Here is an 18,679-nt window from a genome sequence, read left to right as displayed (position 1 = left end):
CCCAGCCGGGAGGCACTGTGGGTCTCACACTCACCGACCCAGCCGGGAGGCACTGTGGGTCTCACACTCACCGACCCAGCCGGGAGGCACTGTGGGTCTCACACTCACCGACCCAGCCGGGAGGCACTGTGGGTCTCACACTCACCGACCCAGCCGGGAGGCACTGTGGGTCTCACACTCACCGACCCAGCGGGAGGCACTGTGGGTCTCACACTCACCGACCCAGCCGGGAGGCACTGTGGGTCTCACACTCACCGACCCAGCCGGGAGGCACTGTGGGTCTCACATCACCGACCCAGCCGGGAGGCACTGTGGGTCTCACACTCACCGACCCAGCCGGGAGGCACTGGGTCTCACACTCACCGACCCAGCCGGGAGGCACTGTGGGTCTCACACTCACCGACCCAGCCGGGAGGCACTGTGGGTCTCACTCACGACTCTCGCAACCTCCTCCAGCCGCCCCCGGGCCACCTCCTCCTCTCTCGCTGCGCCCACGCGATTCGACCCCGTGGCTCCCTCTGACACCCACCCGCGCCGTAACAGTAAATATTCCCAACTTGTTGTTTCTCAAAACCACGGCGTTCGACCCATCTCTACCGGTACCCCTCCCTTATACTACCTATGTACCTCTCTGTATCACGTCCCTTGCCCCTCCCGTCTCTCCATTTGCCGTCGAGTCTCCACGTCTCCACGTACCACAGTGTCTAGCCAGGGGTAAGCAAACCGCCCCATAGGTCTCAACGTCAAACGCCAGCCATCAGTTGTCCATCCCCTGCACCTCCGCTGAAGCAGGGTCGGATACGTACGGTGCGAAAGAAGTTCCACATACATACGGCACCACCCCCGTGTCTTCCCGGGTCGCCGACCAACTCTCACGAGCGCGCGTCGCTTCCCGTGTACCCCTCTGCATTGTTATTCTAACCCCTTTATTATTCAGCGAATTATTTTACAGTTAGAGCCCCAGATCACAAGGAAAATAAAAAATACATTTTTGTAGACGTACGTCAATGTAATGTGAGTGAACGTCAGCCCACGTAGCTAGTCATGTGACAGCCTCCTCCAGCACGTCCGTCCGCAATGTATACAAACCACTAAGTGACCAACTCGAACCCTGCGCCGTGTATCTCTCTGTCCATATATTCCCATGAATCTGTGTCCATGTTGACAGCATGTGCCGTCTATCCCGTGTTAGGTTTCCGTGCTGTCTCCACCTGTAGCTACGTCCCAATGTGTTATGTAGTTGCCGTGTCTCCTCCCCATGCCTCGGCGTATGTTCCTTATGGCGGTCTCCCGGGGTACTAAACAATACTAAATGGCCGAGGCAATTAAATATTTTACTTCTGGGACACTTCTTTTCCAGGGTGTACTTCACTCCGCGACTGGGGTACCAATCAATCCGGGGTACCGCCATGAGGGTCATCCTCCGTCTTCATGTCCTCAGGTCCCCCCCCGTGTCTCCCCGTAGCCCTGCGTGTCCCCCCCACCCCCACTTTCTCGCGTCTCCCCATATCCCTGTTGTCTCTTCTCATACCCTTTCGTATATCCCCGTCCACCTGTCTCCATGTCGCCGTCTCTCACCCGCCCTCTCCATTGCTCTTCCCCTTGTCTCTCGACCCAGCATCGCTGTCTCACCCACAAAGTCCCCTCTCCCCGTGTCTCACCCACCAATCTCACCTCTCCCCGTGTCTCACCCACGATCTCCCCTCTCCCGTGTCTCACCCACAAAGTCCCCTCTCCCCGTGTCTCACACCACCAATCTCACCTCTCCCCGTGTCTCACCCACAAAGTCCCTCTCCCCGTGTCTCACCCACGATCTCCCCTCTCCCCGTGTCTCACCCACGATCTCCCCTCTCCCCGTGTCTCACCCACAAAGTCCCCTCTCCCCGTGTCTCACCCACGATCTCCCCTCTCCCCGTGTCTCACCCACGATCTCCCCTCTCCCCCGTGTCTCACCCACAATGTCCCCCGTCCCCGTGTCTCACCCACACTTTTCTCGTGTCTCACCCACGATCTCCCCTCTCCCCGTGGTCTCACCCACCAATCTCCCTCTCCCCGTGTCTCACCCACAATGTCCCCGTCCCCGTGTCTCACCCACACTTTTCTCGTGTCCTCCACCCACGATCTCCCCTCTCCCGTGTCTCACCACAATGTCCCCGTGTCTCACCCACAACGTCCCCCGTGTCTCACCCACAACGTCCCGTGTCTCACCCACAACGTCCCCGGTGTCTCACCCCACAATGTCCCCGTTGTCTCACCCACAATGTTCCCGTGTCTCACCCACAATGTCCCGTGTCTCACCCACAATGTCCCCGTGTCTCACCCACAATGTCCCCGTGTCTCACCCACAATGTCCCCGTGTCTCACCCACAATGTCCCCGTGTCTCACCCACAATGTCCCCGTGTCTCACCCACAACGTCCCCGTGTCCTCACCCACAACGTCCCCGTGTCTCACCCACAACGTCCCCGTGTCTCAACCACAACGTCCCCGTGTCTCACCCACAACGTCCCCGTGTCTCCACCCACAACGTCCCCGTGTCTCACCCACAACGTCCCCGTGTCTCACCCACAATGTCCCGTGTCTCACCACAATGTCCCAGGTCTACCACAATGTCCCGTGTCTCACCCACAATGTCCCGTGTCTCACCACAATGTCCCGTGTCTCACCCACAATGTCCCCGTGTCCACCCACAATGTCCCCGTGTCTCACCACAATGTCCCGGTCTCACCCACAATGTCCCGTGTCTCACCCACAATGTCCCGTGTCTCCACAATGTCCCCGTGTCTCACCCACAATGTCCCCGTGTCTCACCCACAATGTCCCGTGTCTCACCCACAATGTCCCCGTGTCTCACCCACAATGTCCCCGTGTCTCACCCACAATGTCCCCGTGTCTCACCCACAATGTCCCCGTGTCTCACCACAATGTCCCCGTGTCTCACCCACACGTCCCCGTGTCTCCCACAACGTCCCCGTGTCACCCACAACGTCCCCGGTCTCACCACAACGTCCCCGTGTCTCACCCACAATGTCCCGTGTCTCACCCACAATGTCCCCGTGTCTCACCCACAATGTCCCCGTGTCTCACCCACAATGTACCCGTGTCTCACCCACAATGTCCCGTGTCTCACCCACAATGTCCCCGTGTCTCACCCACAATTGTCCCCGGTCTCACCCACAATGTCCCCGTGGTCTCACCCACAATGTCCCCGTGTCTCACCCACAATGTCCCCGTGTCTCACCCACAATGTCCCGTGTCTCACCCACAATGTCCCCGTGTCTCACCCACAATGTCCCCGTGTCTCACCCACAATGTCCCCGTGTGTCACCCCGTCTTCCGGTGTCACCTTATCCCCGCGTGTGTCACCCCCACCATCTCTCCCCCCTGTCCCCGCGTCTCCCCCGCGTCCTCACCGCGCTTGTTCTTGGTGCCGTTCTTTCGCGCCGTGGCGATCTCGGTGTCGATCTTCTTCTCGAGGAACTCCTGCTTCTTGGCGAGCATCTCCTCCGGTCTCGCGCAGCTTCTGCAGCGCCTCCTGCGGCGTCACCGACGTCTTGCTCTTGCCGCCGCCGCCGCCGCCGAAGAACTTCAACATGATGGCCGCGTTTGTCGTCAACGACGCTCGCGAAGAGGAGGAGAGACGAAGATGAGACGGAGGCGAGACGAAGGGGAGACGACAAAACGACGACGCGCGGAGGCCGCCGAGAGTCGCCGGAGAGACGCGAAATGGCGCCGAGCTCCAAATGCCCACAGCGCATCGGGAGCCGCCTCGAGCAAGAGCCGCTCCCATTGGCTGGCGGGGCCCTACAGCGGCGCGCGATTGGGTGACGCGGCGCACCGCGGAGCCAATCGCGAACGTCGACGCGGCGGCGCACGCCCATGCGCGCAACGGTATTAGAAGCAGGGGGGGGGGGGGGACACAACGTACGATGACGTCACCGGTGAACCACTCCCTGTGACGTCTCGCAAGGTTCCGTGACGTCATCGCCCTGACACGTACCGTGACTCGCGGTCACGTGATCGAACCCCGCCCGCCGCGTGACGTCACTCGCAAGATGGCCGAATTAGACGTGGGACGTCACTGCGCGGTTGAACAGTGCGGGCAGCTCGGTAGGGCTCGGCATGCTCGGGTGAGGCGGGCTCCTTTGCCCGCGTTGTTGCGATGAACTCCGTTACTGAACAAACATTTGTGCTAACGGTGCGGAAACGGCTTCGTTGTTTCATAATGTCCAATAATGTGTCACCCGGCGGCCATGTTGGTAAAGGGTACCACGTGTGGTACGGTGACGTCATCGCCGCGTCCCCATGTAAGATGGCGGCCGTGCTGCCTCGCCCAAGCCTCGGCCAGCGACACCCGTTCGGAATGTGTCGTGTACATTCATCCGGGAGGAGGAATCCGCTGAGCTATGAAGCTCTTTCTACAGACGTCCAGTAGGGGTGGGTCAGCAAGTTACAACAAGTAATTTGAAAAAGCGAAAGGAGTGCAAATATAGGGGAAAGATAAGCAATTCACGAAAAATATATATAATTTCCAAATTCAATCTTGATTTGTTGTTCTGTGTCTCTGTGTGTGTCTCTCTGTGTATGTCTCTGTCTCATCTCTATGTGTGTCTCTCTGTGTGTATGTCTCTCTGTGTATGTCTCTCGGTTTGTCTCTGTGTTTCGCTCTCTCTGTATCTCTCTGCGTGTGTCTCTGTGTGTTTGTCTCTCTCTGTGTATGTCTCTCGCCGAGCTTGAATTTACATACAGTTCTCACCTGATGACGGTTGCTGGTGTTGCAATCGAAACGTCGTGATCTATTTTTACGTGACTTTACCGAAAGAACCAACGAGTCATTTCCAAATTGCATCAGTTCAGTAGATAAATTGCAGCCGATTTGCTTTAACACCAGATGCTGGCGTGGGGCAGGGCAGGTTGGTGGCGACAGGAGACGTCAACTCCCTCCCCGCCTGCCACGCGGCACCACGCGGCAGGGGCACGCGGCAGGGGCACGTGGCACGCGGCAGGGGCACGTGGCACGCGGCAGGGGCACGCGGCAGGGGCACGTGGCACGCGGCAGGGGCACGTGGCACGCGGCAGGGGCACGTGGCACGCGGCAGGGGCTCGTGGCACGCGGCAGGGGCAGCAGGGGGAGCCCCACGTGGGTTCCAGCTCGACCCTGACGCTGCTGCCGCTGCTGCTGCTGTCGCGTGTTTGGAGTTGGCGTGTCTCTCTCCGTGGTCGCGTGGGTTTCTCTGCGGGTCCTCTAGTTTTTCCCTCCACATTTAGAATCAACATCACGCGTTTAGAGGATTTGGCTGCGATCAATGTCCACACTTATGAGCCACTTCGTTGAGCTATCATCTATGGCTCAGTGGACCTGGTAGATTAACAATAGCTTTCATTTAGTTTGCCCATTCGCGCCGGAGAGGAAGACGCACCTGAAACACGTGCCCAGGTGAAAATAACGTTAGGGGCCGTCCATAAATGACGTCACGCACCTAGGGGGGAGGGGGGGGGTCAGACATTTGTGACGGGGGAGGGGGGGGGGTGAGAAATGTGACGTCACATCAAAATGCGCAACTTTAAATAAATAACTTTAAATAAATATAGACAACACGTTATACTTAAATTGTATTATTTCCCTTCTACGTGACTTTACCGAAAGAACCAAAAATACGTTCTACTTAAATAGACTTTTTAATAAATGTTTTCCCCTGCAACATCAGAGTGCAGCGCCACATTAAATACGCACTATGACAATAGTTTAAAGCGATGTGAAACATGTTTTATTTGGGGGGGGGGGGGGGGCAGAGCTTTGTGACGTCATATTTGAGGGGGGTCTGACTTTTTGTGATGCCGTGTGACGGGGGGGTCAAAAATCGTCCAAAATCGCGTGATGTCATTTATGGACGGCCCCTTATAGGAATATAAGTAGCAGGATGTCGCGTGCGGCATCTGGGGTGCTTCAGGGAGGTTGCCCCTCCATGTGTCCGGGTCCCACACCTGTCAACCCCTTGTCACTGCTGCCTACCTTATTCCAGAACAACTCAGACCCTATTGATCACCCCGTGCCCTTATAAATCTCAACGTTCATCCTGCAAAGTCCCATCACGAGGGAGAAACACAAACAAATAGACATATTTTTGCCCATATTGAACCGGCTGTACGCCGTATGGACCTGCAAACTGAGTTTCCCTGGACTGGAATGCGGGGTGACGCGTCTGGGTCGACAGGGATGGGGTTGAGCCTCCGACACACCTCGGTGGTGATCCTGGCAGCCACGGTCCCCTGAATCCGTTACATTCCCGTCACAGGTACTGAAGAAAACGTTGACAACATTACTTTCCATAATTACCGGATGAATATGTCTAGAACCGCGTCTGACTGTCATTTGCATAGATAGATTTTGTTTTCAGAAATGTTTTGTCTTTTTTACAATACCTTATTGGTTTCACTGTTATGCCAATCATACAATTGCTGTAATTTTCTGAGTTATCTCAAAGATATCTAAAAACAAATTATAATGAATCGGCGCTGTTGTGGAGAATCCAAAGAACTCAATAAGCAGGCCATGTCTCTTTCATCGATCAGTCTTCTCTAAGATCATACTTGATCACTTTTCTCCTGCTTTATATTTTCAGGTCAAGCATGTATTGCACGATTTTTAGTTTTTCAAGTGTTGATGAATTTATCCCCACTGGAGCCTCACCCATTCACTGGACTGAAGAAGAAAAAGCATTTTAATCTATAAACTTGTACCAAGGCTCCGCAATAACACATTCGAGAATTCCCCCCCCCCCCGTCACGCATGCACCTGCTGTATCGCCTCTGCATTGAACCACCAGCCACAGGCTGTGTGTTGATGTGCTGTTGGTTTCACGACGTAAACACGATGCTTCTGAAAAAGAGCTAAATAGCTTAGTAGGCCTTACCTGGTAAAATAAGAAATAATGTTTAATCACTTAGTTTAACATGTCAGTGCTTTACAAACTATTCTTTATTACATCTTGATATCTACATTCATGTGAACCAGTGTGCTGCTATGAAGTATCCTGTTATGATGCTTAATTGTGAACTTTAGTTTGCAGCAATCTAGATCCTTTTACTGTTTTTTATTATATATGTTTAATTCTGTTTTTATCTGTTGCACTTCAGAGCCTGTTGTTACAACGCATTTCTTTGCCACGTCTCCCGAGAATTTGATTCTAGGACTCAACGGGCTCTTATCTGGTCTTTAAGAAAGCAATTGCATTGAAAGTAAAATTCACTCTTCCGAGAATTTATGTTGCAGACTTCCTCCCGTTCGTCTGCAATGGCTGTGCCAAGGTGTTCTGGTGAGTCTCATTGGTGAGAATATATATATTATATATAATATATAGTTTTTTGCATGGTGCTAGCTGCGGAACCTTGCTGCTCACCTTTGCCACACTTGTGACCCCCCCCCCCCCCCCCCCCGTGTTTCCACAGTTTGGAGCATAGAGGCAAGGACGACCACGCATGCACAGAGGTGAGGCCTCGGCAGCAGAGTTGCTCAACGCCGAGGAGCCTTACCTACTACACAGAACGCTCGCCAATACACACAACACTCTGCAACGCATTCACAAGCACTCTACACCCACCACCCAATTGGCTCACATTTACACAAAATTCCTGCTGGGAAAATCTGACACCGCAAGCGCATTTCCACTCGCACATCGGAGCCATGCCGATGCCGTGCCAAGCTGGGCTGTCGCGGGTCAGGAGGTCCAGGTTGTTCACCGTGGAACCCAGAGCCGTGACGCCACACAATGTACACGTCATTCTCCCCGCTCCTATCCCCTGCCGGCCTCTGAGGCAGATTGAGATGTCTCGTGAGGCCACCATGGCGCGGTTTAGTTCCGGCTCAGTACGGCAAAATAACTTGTGGAAATACCACCGGTGTACCCCAAGGGCATCTCGCTAACTCGGCTCGGCTGTCCCAATGGAGAAGGGGTATGTGACACAAAGAGGGCTGGGCACCTGGGCTCAGAACCAAGCCAACACGAAACCACTCGCGACCTCTACTGGCTCAACGCGGAAGTGAAAGTGATGTCACATAGTTCAAACTAAAACTAAACTTTTTATTTTACCAGGTAAGGCCAACTGAGCTATTTAATTCTTTTTCAGAAGCGACCTGTCCACAAATAATAGGTCAACAAAGTGGCTTTTAAAGCAGCCAAATACTCTGAATGCACGTTGTTTCTAAATGTGGAAGGAAAAACCAAAGGACCCGGAGAAAAATCCACCTGACCACAGGGAGAGAGACACGCAAACTCCAAATATACAGGCGTCAGGGTTGGGATCGAGAATGCACGACCTTTATTCCAAGAGAGGTAGTTAACATCTCGCCACTGTGGCGATAGTGTTAAAAAACACACGGCCATTATGAGCCCCCAAGCCACTTGGTCACCCCTCAAGTAAAAAGAGTTTCAGAGTAACGCCGAGTCGGCGCGTCGCCCACAGGCAACTCCCGGGAGAGCGGCGCCCGCCGGGGGGGGCCCCACGAGCTACGCGTGCCACGTGCCGGCCTGCCCGGCGCGGGAGCTGCTGCCCGTGCTGTGTCCGCACTGCAGCCTGCAGGTGTGCCTCAGGTGCGTGCCGTCGATACCCGTCTTCTCGTGCCACCCTCCCCCACCCCACTGCGTCGATTCACTCCTCCTCATTTCTCTCTGCACTTCGCCCAGTTCCCCCGCCGCTCCCTGTCTCTACATGCTTCCCGGCCGCTCCCCGTGGCTTCCCGGCCGCTCCCCGTGGCTTCCCGTGTGTCCCAGCAGCACTCCCGGGCAGCTCCGCCCCTCTCCCCGTTGTCTTCCCTCTCGCGTCAGTCGGCAGGAGAGAGCGTAAAACGTGTACACTATCGGAAGACCTTTCTTGAAGTAAGAGCAGCAGAGCAAAAGAAGCGACCTTTCCTAGGCTTAGGAAAACACGAGGAGCGATTTGACAACGCAAAGAATCGAGAGCTTTGTGTGTACATGTGCATATACGCCGTGCTTGGACGTGTATGGGTGGCCAGCAAAACGCCGGGCGTGGTGCTGACCACCCACCTCTTCGTGTGCCGTTCCCGCCTTCGTAGGTGTTCACTTACAGCACTTGCCCCAACAGTCTCTTAAGGCTATACGGCGGATCCTTTTCTTTGTATGTTTGTATTCATGCACATGCAAAAAGAGCACTTGCAAAGTGGTAAGCGCACCGTACTTTAAACCTGAGTTCGATTCCTGGCCAACAGTCAAAATGATCTTAACCAGTCTCCCTAGGTCAGCCTGGCCTTAAAAGCGTACCTAGCATAGTGCGGACATAAAACATTGACACCACGGAGACGAGCGCGGTTGTGCGCCGTGCTGACCTGAATAGGCGCTCGCTCTCAACAAGGGTACGCACGGCGGATGCTCGTGTCTCCGTGCGCGGGCACAGGCACCGGCACCAGGTGGACCACGCGTGCGTGAACCTCCAGGAGGCGGCGCCGCGCATGCAGCGCACGCAGGAGCTGGTGCGGGGCATCACTGGTACCACACGCACACACGCACCCTCACACACGCACCCTCACACACGCACCCTCACACACGCACGCTCACACACGCACGCACCCTCACACACGCACCCTCACGCACCCACCCTCACGCACGCACCCTCACACATGCAGTGGCTGGGCATGCGGACTACATGACCCAGCCAACACAGCCTTGCCTGCCGGAGGAGCTCACCGATGGGACTTTGTCCAGATCTTTAAAGGATTTGTGAGCTCCTCACATAATCCAGCCTGGTTAAACCCAGGATGGATCGTAGGCAGGCCAGCCTAAATGTTTCCAACCGGCGAAGATGTTCCATTAGGGGGGTCCACGTTTCGCAAGCGTAGAGAAGGGAGGGTTTGACTGTGGCCGAGAAGACCTGAAGCTTCGTGCGGAGCGACAGACCAGGTAGCTTCCACACAGCGTTACGCAACCGATGAAAAGATAATGCCGCACGACTAACACGGAGTGAGACCTCTGCTGATAAACTGGAGCCGGTCATGAGCACACTGCCCAGGTATGGGAAACTCTCCACTCTCTCCACAACTGCCCATCACCGATTAGGAGTTGTAGGGGTGGAGTGGTTGTGACGTCACCAGGGCGCTTGTGCCAGGCTTGGTGGACTTTGAAGCCATGTGAAGTGTCGAAGGCCTACTGTTGGCTGGAGGTCACTTGACAGACCCAGGTGCGATGGGTTGACCACCTGTGCCTCCTACTGCCTACTGTGCCAACGTTTTATTTGCCTGAAGTTCCACTCATTGTTATGAGCGTCGCTTCTCTGCCATACGTTGTTATTGGAGAGCAACTGCCTACCAACTACCCAGTAGCGTCCTTCACGAGCCTCCTCACGTATGACATGACCCCATTTCCTCTCGAGGCCATGCTAGGTAGGAGATGAGCTGCACTCCCACACGTCACGTGTTCTCTCTGCTGCCGTGAGCGGTGGTCACCACGCGTCTCTCCCTCCCCTGTGTAGAGGGGAGGTGTGGGGCTGCAGCCGCCGTGGGGAGGCGCGGGGCCCGGAGTGCGGCCGTGACGGCACGCGTGCAGCTCATGAAGACCAAGCAGCAGGCAGTGGGGGAGCAGGGGATCCCTCAGGCACGACCACGCAATGCCACGCGTCACAACACGACACAACACGATGTCACAACGTGGCCTGGCCCAACACGACAAAAGGCGGCCACAGCAGGACTCCCTACGCATCCCATCTCAACGCGACGCATCGCAACGACGCAACGTGGTCATGCCACCGTGACACGACACAGCACAACGCAACACATCGCAACAAAGCGACACAACAACACAATGTGGCAACATTGCACGAAACTACAAGACACAACGAGACACGCATTGTTGCACGGCACGACACCATGGCTGGACGCGATACTGCGTGACTAGACAACACACAAAGCACCGTCTCTACCACACAGTGCACACTCAACGACAGTGCGCATCACCGGGCCACACTGGACCCCAACGGCGTACAGTGCCTCGCCACACCACGCCACACCGCACCACACCACACCACGCCGCACTATACCTCAACACAACATCCCAAGCTTAACCATTCTGCACTCAAACCCCCCACATCTCGTCGTAATTTATCTCCACCGCAGCACGCTTACCCATCCCGTGCCAATTTAACCACTCCACGCCTGGTCACACTCCACCGTGCCGCACGTATTGAAGCCACACTTAGCCACCACGCTGCGCTCACGCCTGTGCGTGCGGCTGTGCGATTGCAGGAGGAGCGGCTGTACCTGCGTGTGCGGTTGCCGCGCACTGCGGGGGTCTCTGAGGGGCAGCAGCAGCAGCAGGAGGAGCGTGCCGTGTTCGTGTCTCGTGCGTGGTCGGTGGGACGCGTCGTCGACTGGGTCGCCAGCGCCACGCGCCTTCCCAACAACAACCACGTCGCCAGTGCCAAGGTGGTCGCGCACACGCATCTCGCACTTACACGCTCTACAGGCGGTACACACGCATCACTCACACGCACACGGTTTACACACAGGCACTACACTCAATCACGTGTGTGACCGCACGCTACATTTTGCCGTGTTGTGAGCAGACATGGCGGCGCACGGTTGAGATTGTAGGCGCATCTTAGGATCACGCGGGAATCAATCGTCAAGCGCTGAAAAACTCACAAATCTGCAAGGCTGCAGGGCTCTGGCCAGGAGATGGCAGCACAGCAAACGTGTTCATGAATCTGTTTGTGAGGACATTTGAGTGTCGATTCACGTGTGGCGGATTTTCTTTGTGTACTGCGACATGTAAAATACTTATTTTAAAAAATATACTTTGGTCAAACATCCCAATGCCGAACCTTCCTGAATAACGGCCATGGGACTCAGTGTTGCGTTGTTGTGTAAATAACAGGCATCGCTCGCACACCACCACCATCACCACCACCGCAGCATCAGCAGCAGTACCTCCATCCACTACTAAGCGTGAGCGACGTCGCCATGGTGCTTGTGCCAGATTGATTTCTAAATTAAGTGCTTCTCACACCATGTCAGTCATGGTGGTTGTTTAGCCTAATACTTCACCACACTGGTCAGTGTGGGTTTGTGAAGGGGGGCGGGGGACATCACAGCCGCCGATGTTGAGCCGTGGCCGGGACTGGAACGTCACGTCACCGTGACGCCACTGGCGCCGCTCTCGCTGCAGAAGCTGCATCTGTGCGACGTGGCGACGCTGCGCGCCTGGCCCATGGACGCCCTCGTGGACTCGCTGCTGTCGGCCCCGGGGAGCGAGGGAGAGGGGCTCGGGGATGGCGGCGGCGTTCTGCTCAAGTACCTGGACCCTGGCTGCGATGTCGCACCGGACGCTTCGCCACCGTCGGCGACATAACGGCAGCGGTCGGCTCGGCCAGTGACCTTCAAGCCCTCGCCTATGGGGGGCGGCAGTCTGCGATGTTGCACGTGTGACCCGTCATCCGCGTGCGTGCGTGCCACACACGTCCATTGCACTCTGGGTACGCGGCCTTGTACATTAACAGCCTGCCCACCACTCGCTCTCAACCGTCAGTGCCACCAGTGTTCTGTGGAATGATAAGACCCTGCCATAGAAAAGTGGAATTTCCAATCCAAACTTAGGCCCACTAATGGAGAGAAGCATCACCCAGCACTTGTTTGAGTGAGAAGCCTTTTTGACGATGGTCGTTATTTGACTTTACGACCACTTGACCCCACTCGTAATGTCCAGAAGTGTATTTTGTTTGCCGTCTTGTCTCAAATGTGAAGAACAGCCATTGCTAGTACTATTGCCTTGATTTGTTTTTGTCTTATGAGGCAGTGCCAATGAAGGGAGCTGATAACGCAGTTTCTGTTCGATGCAAGACGTTTTTACGACAACTGTGACGGGAGTTTGGTGGGACTAACTCGCCACATCCGCACTCGCCCCTAAGCCTCGCAGAACTCCGTGAACAGTCACACACAAGTCACCGGGTACAATTCGCATATATGCAGATATATCACACCAAACACAAAGTGCTGTTTGCCACACCAAGCGCATTTGGCAACCTCCCTAGAAGAGCCTCGGCAAATCTCTCATGACCACCGCCCAGCAGCCGTGATGTCAGGGCCAAACCCGATTGGTTTGCAATAATATTTGTGGATTGGGGGGGTTTGGATAGGAAAGATGATGGTCGATGGATGCCGAAAGAAAGGACTCCCCCAAAGAGGAGGACCGCAGCAAAGGCGGAGCGATGGGATCCGTTCGTATGCAGGAACGGGATGGCTCGTGGTGTCGCAGGACCATGAAGAATGGCAACAAGCTTGGGGGCGGGGGGAGGAGACCTTCATCCAGGAGCGGATCGAGCACGGTGGTTGCGCACTGCGCCCGGCTGTGCGAGCGACTCTCCGCGGCGACATCGCGCTCCGCCTGCTGCTCCTTCGCGCCACCTGCTGCGGGAGAGAGAGGGAGAGAGGCCGCGGCGCCCAGGGCGGGCGGGCGGGCGGGCGGGCGGCACTGCCCCCTCCCGGCTCGCCGCGGTATCGTTATTCGCGGTTATTGTCAAATTGTATCATTTAACGATGATCGCCACAATGAGTTCCCCTTACCTTCTGAATTGTATTTCGCACGTTTAAGCTTGTACGAATACAGATTAATTAAAGTTCTTCGACTGTAGTTTACTCAACATAAGCCTGCCCCAAGTCTTAATGCAAGCAGATGCATGGTCTACAATGCGTATGTCTGTGCTGGCAGTTAAGCGAATATTCAATAATTCCGTGACCTATCAAAATTATGAGATCATAAAAGGGATGGACAAATACATTACAGAAAAAGGAATGGCCATTGACTCTTTACTGTAATGGGAAAACGGAATGCTTGAATATGTTTGAACATCATAACACTGCTGTATTGTTGCCAGAAAGGGTAAAGCCTATTGTCATCATTTTGATACTGTCAAAAAGGTCCCATCTTGATCTATAAAGACCTTAGTCTGCGTCTCAAAAACTCCCAGGGTACTTCCCAGCAAGGTAGAAAGCTGACAATTTCGTACATAGGTAGCTTTTTGGACACAATAAAAATCTGTGAGACCGAGAGTTTTCATTTTAAGGCTCCCAAATCTCGATTTGCACACATGGCTGGTATGGTGTTATTCAGAAACTGTTGAAAATATTAGATTGCGGGTTTTTTCGTTTGATGGAGCATTAAACCGCTAATAAAATTAAAGCGAGAACCATTGTTCTATCTTTAATTGTTTTGATATATTTTGGATTTGAATGAAAACATACATTTTATGATGGTCAAACCTGAAAAATGGTCAAAGATAGGAGCTTCCCCTCAACAGAGTATGAAGTAATTTTTTGTTCTTTCTAATAAAAACAAGTAAAAAAATTGCAGGAAAATACATTTTTAAAGTAGTTAGTGTTTGATCGTAGATAAAAAAATTTTACAAATCATAGGTTACTTATTATATTTATTGAAAACTTTTGCCTGGCAAAAACAGGCTTTATGAACTAGTTGAATAATATGGGCATTTCGTTTTTCATTCCAGTCTGGGACATTCCTTTTTCTATCATTGGTTGGGAGCCTATCCCCACCATGTAATTGCCACGAAACAATTTATCAAATGATCTAATTTTAGGAGGAAGATGGCTATGTATTACTTTCATTATTGAGTTTCTCATTTCATAAATATGTATTGTCAGGAAATAAAATATTTCAGAAAAATAAAATGGGCGGCGATCATGAATATACCTCTCCAGCCCGCATTGAGCGGCAGGGAAACGTACGAACAAATCAAGTCCCACGGCGCGGTGAGGCCGACGTCCAGCTTGGCTCTCGTATGCACGAGGTGATACTACCGTCAAGGATCTTCAGCAGGCTGCACATGTCGCCACTTAAGCCGCTGCTCCTGCATTGTTCCTCGCGGCTCTGTTGGGACGCAGAAGGTGCCGGACCGCGATGCGCCACAAACTCCCAACGGATCCAATTAAACCTGTTTTAGAGAACGCCTGACTCAACATCTGAAATGTAAAACAACGAGGCTTTTATTTGTTCATCTAAACTAAACTTTTTATTTTACCAGATAAAGCTCACTAAGCTATGTAGCATTTTTTTTTTCAGAAGCGACCTGGCCACAAATGATAGCTCAATGATTTTTTTTTATAGCCAAATAGTCAAAACGAATGTTTATTGGCACTCGTGCACCGCCCGTGCTTCTGCTGTTGTTGTTGCACTTGGGCTACGCCCATCCACAAACCTTGACAAACAGTTTGTCTTTAGAGGCTTGACTCCTTTGCCTGATGACGACCGCTTGTGTTGCGATCGAAACGTCGTGATTTGTTTTATTTTATTTCTATCTACGTGACTTTACCGAAAGAACCAAAGAGTATGGATCAGAGGTCGCAAACGGGTTTTGATTCCTTACCCGTACGCGGCCGCACCAGGGTCGCAAACGGGTACCCGATATCCGGCCGGGTATCGGGTAGCCGGGTATTGGGTACGGGTAGCCGGGTATCGGATACCCGATTGCGACCTCTGGTATGGATCCCTGCAGTCACGGAAGCTTCAAATCAAGATTGAATGTTTCTAAATTTGGAGGGAAACCCGAAGGACCCGGAAAAAAAATCCACGCGACCACAGGGAGAGAGACACGCAGACTCCAAATATAGAGGCGACAGGGTCGGGATCGAACCCACGACATCCTGTATACCAGGTGAAGGAGGTAACCCCTCGACGCCGTGGCGCCCGCGTGTTCACAGTACAAACGTCGAGCTTATTGTTTCTGATTCATATTTGGCCCTTTACTCAAGGACGCTGAAGTCAGGGGACGTTCAGAAGCAACTCCTGGCTCACGCCACTCAGAGCTCCTCCAGCCGGAGCAGGGCTCGGCTTCGTGACGTCAATCATTAATAACCCACCGTCTCTCGTATTCACGCGCATTGCGGCTCTTGAAATATAGATTATTATTTTTAGCGAACTAGTAGTGGTAGTCACGGGCTCGTCACCAACACTGATCCTCACCCGTGTGGTGGTGGTGGTGGTTGTGTAGTGGTAGCTGTTACTCGTGGTTCCAGTAGAAGTTGTTGTACCAGCAGTGGTCGTCGCGGTCGAGCGGTACGAGGTGGTCGTGCTGGTAGGAGCCACACTCTCCCACCACATGGGACGTGTCGATTGACTGTGTACCCATGTGTACAGCTGGGTGGATACAGGAGGAAGGGGGGGGTTGTGCCGATTGCCTCAAATTACCGCGCAGACTGGCGATCCAGCGGTCGCCAGCATCGCTGTGCTTGCCTAAATACATCCCGAGCGTGTGGGGCGGGTATTTGAGAGCACCTGAAGACAAGCAGGGCATTCGTACTGAGGCGTGAGTGCCGAGGGTGTGACCGGTGTTCATCGGTGGCCGTCGACACGCTCCTTACGACAGCTGCATTTCTTGAGCCCAGGTTTCTGGGATGAGAGTGTGGGTGCGTGGCCTGCTGCATTGCTGGACAGCCTCCACCACCAAGTGTGGGCGACGCGACGCCGGTACAAAGTGCCAGGGCAGGTGCGCTTTCAGGCCACGTTCGCGAAGGCTGTGGGATTGACCGGCTTAATGTGCACAGACACACGCGTGTGCGTGATAGGGACAGACGCATACAAAGACCCCCCGCCCCCCCTTACCGGCTCAACAGACTGTTAGCGAGCACCTCTGAAGGCCGGCTCGACACACGAGGGGGTGGGTGGCCAGCACCACGCCCGGCCACCTTTGTCTCTCCAGCGGCGATGTTTACGCACCGCACTAGGCACTCATTTTGAGGCCGAGTCGACCTAGGAGAGGCCTAGGACCGATTCGAATAACCGCCACTGGTGGTGGCCGTGAGCGGGATTCGAACTCGGGTCGCCGGGTTCGTAATGCAGCGCGCTAAACGCTGCGCATACACACACGCACACACACGCGCACACACACACCACACACGCACACACACGTGCACGCACACAACAACCGCCATTCGCCACTAAGTGGCGGTGACGTCACCACGACGCTTGTGCCAGGCTAGGTGCACGTTGAGGCCACGTGAAGTGTCGAACGCCCGCTGGCAGGTCACGGGGCAGACCCAGGTGCCACAGGTCGACTGAGATGACCGAGATGACTGGCTGATGCACCACCTGTGCCCCCTACTGTACCAACTTGCTGTGCTTTAGCCACCCGGCGCTCCGCTCGTTGTTGTGAGCGTCGCTCCTCCGCCCTCCGTTGTTGTTGGAGGGCGACTGCCTCCAACTGGCCAGTAGCGTCCTTCACGAGCCTCCTCCACAGAGGCCGATCTTGACACCGCTGATACAAGTCATCGGCAAGTCCACTCAGCTCCACGTCCTCCTGTACCACATCACTCCATCTCTTCTCTAGCCCGTGCCGCGCCCGTTTAGCCCCCTCGATCCGGCCGAACAAAAGCTGTGTAGGCATGCGGTGGCTGGGCATGCGGGCTGCATGACCCAGCCAACGCAGCCTTGCCTGCCGGAGGAGCTCACCGATGGGACTTTGCCCAGATCTTTCAAGGATTTGTGAGCTCCTCACACAATCCAGCCTGGTTAAACCCAGGATGGATCGTAGGCAAGCCAGCCTAAATGTTTCCAACCGGCGAAGATGCTCCATTAGGGGGGTTCACGTTTCGCAAGCGTAGAGAAGGGAGGGAATGACTGTGGCCGAGAAGACCTGAAGCTTCGTGCGGAGCGACAGACCAGGTAGCTTCCACACAGCGTTACGCAACCGATGAAAAGCTATTGCCGCTCGACTGATTCGGAGACCTCTGCTGTTAAACTGGAGCCGGTCATAAGCACATTGCCCAGGTATGGGAAACTCTCCACTCTCTCCACTACTGCCCCATCACCGATTGGGAGTTGTGGGGGTGGAGTGTCCAATGGTACAAAATACCCAGGCAGGTGCTTAGTTTTGGTGGGGCTGATGGTAAGGCCCCACCTCTTAGTGGCAGTCTCAGCAGCAGCGTCTCCAACTCCTCCTCTGAATGAGCAGCTATTACCAAATCATCGGCATACATAACGTGGTTGACCAATAGGGAGCCATCCCTTGATCGCACCAGGTCATCGATCAGCCTCCTATTATATCTGTACCAAATGGAAATTCCCCCAGTACAGCTATTGAAGGCTTCACGAACTACGTGGTCAAAATAGATGTTAAATAATGTGGGAGCCAGAGGACATCCCTGTCGCACCCCAAGGTGTACAGGGAAAGGCTCTGACTCCCGGCCACGTAGTTTTACCCGGGCCCGCTCACCATCATGAACGTCCTTAATGAGTGGCTGGCTGAGGTGCCATCTGTTGAGGAAGTACTTAAGGCGATCCGGAGTCTGAGACCAGGAAAGGCACCGGGCAGAGATGATCTCCCAAGCGAAGTGCTCGGAGAGGGTGGCGTTGTGAACAGACTGCCCGATATGACATCATAACAACAGTCTGGACCACTGGACGGGTTCCGCAGGATTGGAAGGATGCCTTGGTGGCCCCCCTCTTTAAGAAGGGGGACCCCACAGACTGTAACAACTACAGGGGCATCTTACTCCTCAGTGTGCCGGGAAAGGTCCTGGCAAGGATTATTCAGCATCGCCTTGCTAGGCACGCTGAGGAGAGGCTTGCGGAGCCCCAATGCGGTTTCAGGAAAGGGCGGTCCTGCACATATGCCATATTTTCTGTCCGTCTGCTACAGCAGAGGTGTAGGGAATTCCAACAAGA

The 18,679-nt window shown here is 54.3% G+C and overlaps 1 protein-coding gene across 9 annotated transcripts; it reads left to right on the top strand.

The window, feature by feature from the left end:
• The first annotated feature begins 3,961 nt into the window (after positions 1-3,961).
• Positions 3,962-14,194, top strand: LOC133354890 (AN1-type zinc finger protein 1-like). Of its 9 annotated transcripts, none has more exons than XM_061572041.1 (8): positions 3,962-4,109; positions 7,273-7,315; positions 7,449-7,488; positions 8,463-8,590; positions 9,411-9,502; positions 10,482-10,603; positions 11,251-11,430; positions 12,173-14,194. In XM_061572041.1, the coding sequence occupies exons 1-8, from the start codon at positions 4,055-4,057 to the stop codon at positions 12,353-12,355; spliced, it is 843 nt and encodes a 280-aa protein (XP_061428025.1). In that variant the 5' UTR covers positions 3,962-4,054; the 3' UTR covers positions 12,356-14,194. The 9 variants fall into 9 exon arrangements, with proteins under 9 accessions (XP_061428025.1, XP_061428032.1, XP_061428028.1 ...); XM_061572048.1 differs by having other exon boundaries at positions 4,037-4,109; positions 8,463-8,579; XM_061572044.1 differs by having other exon boundaries at positions 4,073-4,109; positions 7,273-7,328.
• The last annotated feature ends 4,485 nt before the right edge of the window (positions 14,195-18,679 follow it).

Source organism: Lethenteron reissneri, chromosome 49, assembly GCF_015708825.2.
Source record: "Lethenteron reissneri isolate LAM-NWPU_2019-01 chromosome 49, ASM1570882v1, whole genome shotgun sequence".
Lineage (NCBI taxonomy): Eukaryota > Metazoa > Chordata > Hyperoartia > Petromyzontiformes > Petromyzontidae > Lethenteron > Lethenteron reissneri.
Note: the sequence above shows the minus strand (reverse complement) of the source record. Positions and strands in the feature narration are given on the sequence as shown.

Coding starts and splice junctions, on each gene's coding strand:
- LOC133354890 (XM_061572041.1), top strand. CDS start 4,055: ATGGCCGAATTAGACGTGGGACGTCACTGCGCGGTTGAACAGTGCGGG. Junction 7,316..7,448: donor GGCTGTGCCAAGGTGTTCTG/GTGAGTCTCATT, acceptor GTGTTTCCACAG/TTTGGAGCATAGAGGCAAGG. Junction 8,591..9,410: donor AGCCTGCAGGTGTGCCTCAG/GTGCGTGCCGTC, acceptor GCGCGGGCACAG/GCACCGGCACCAGGTGGACC.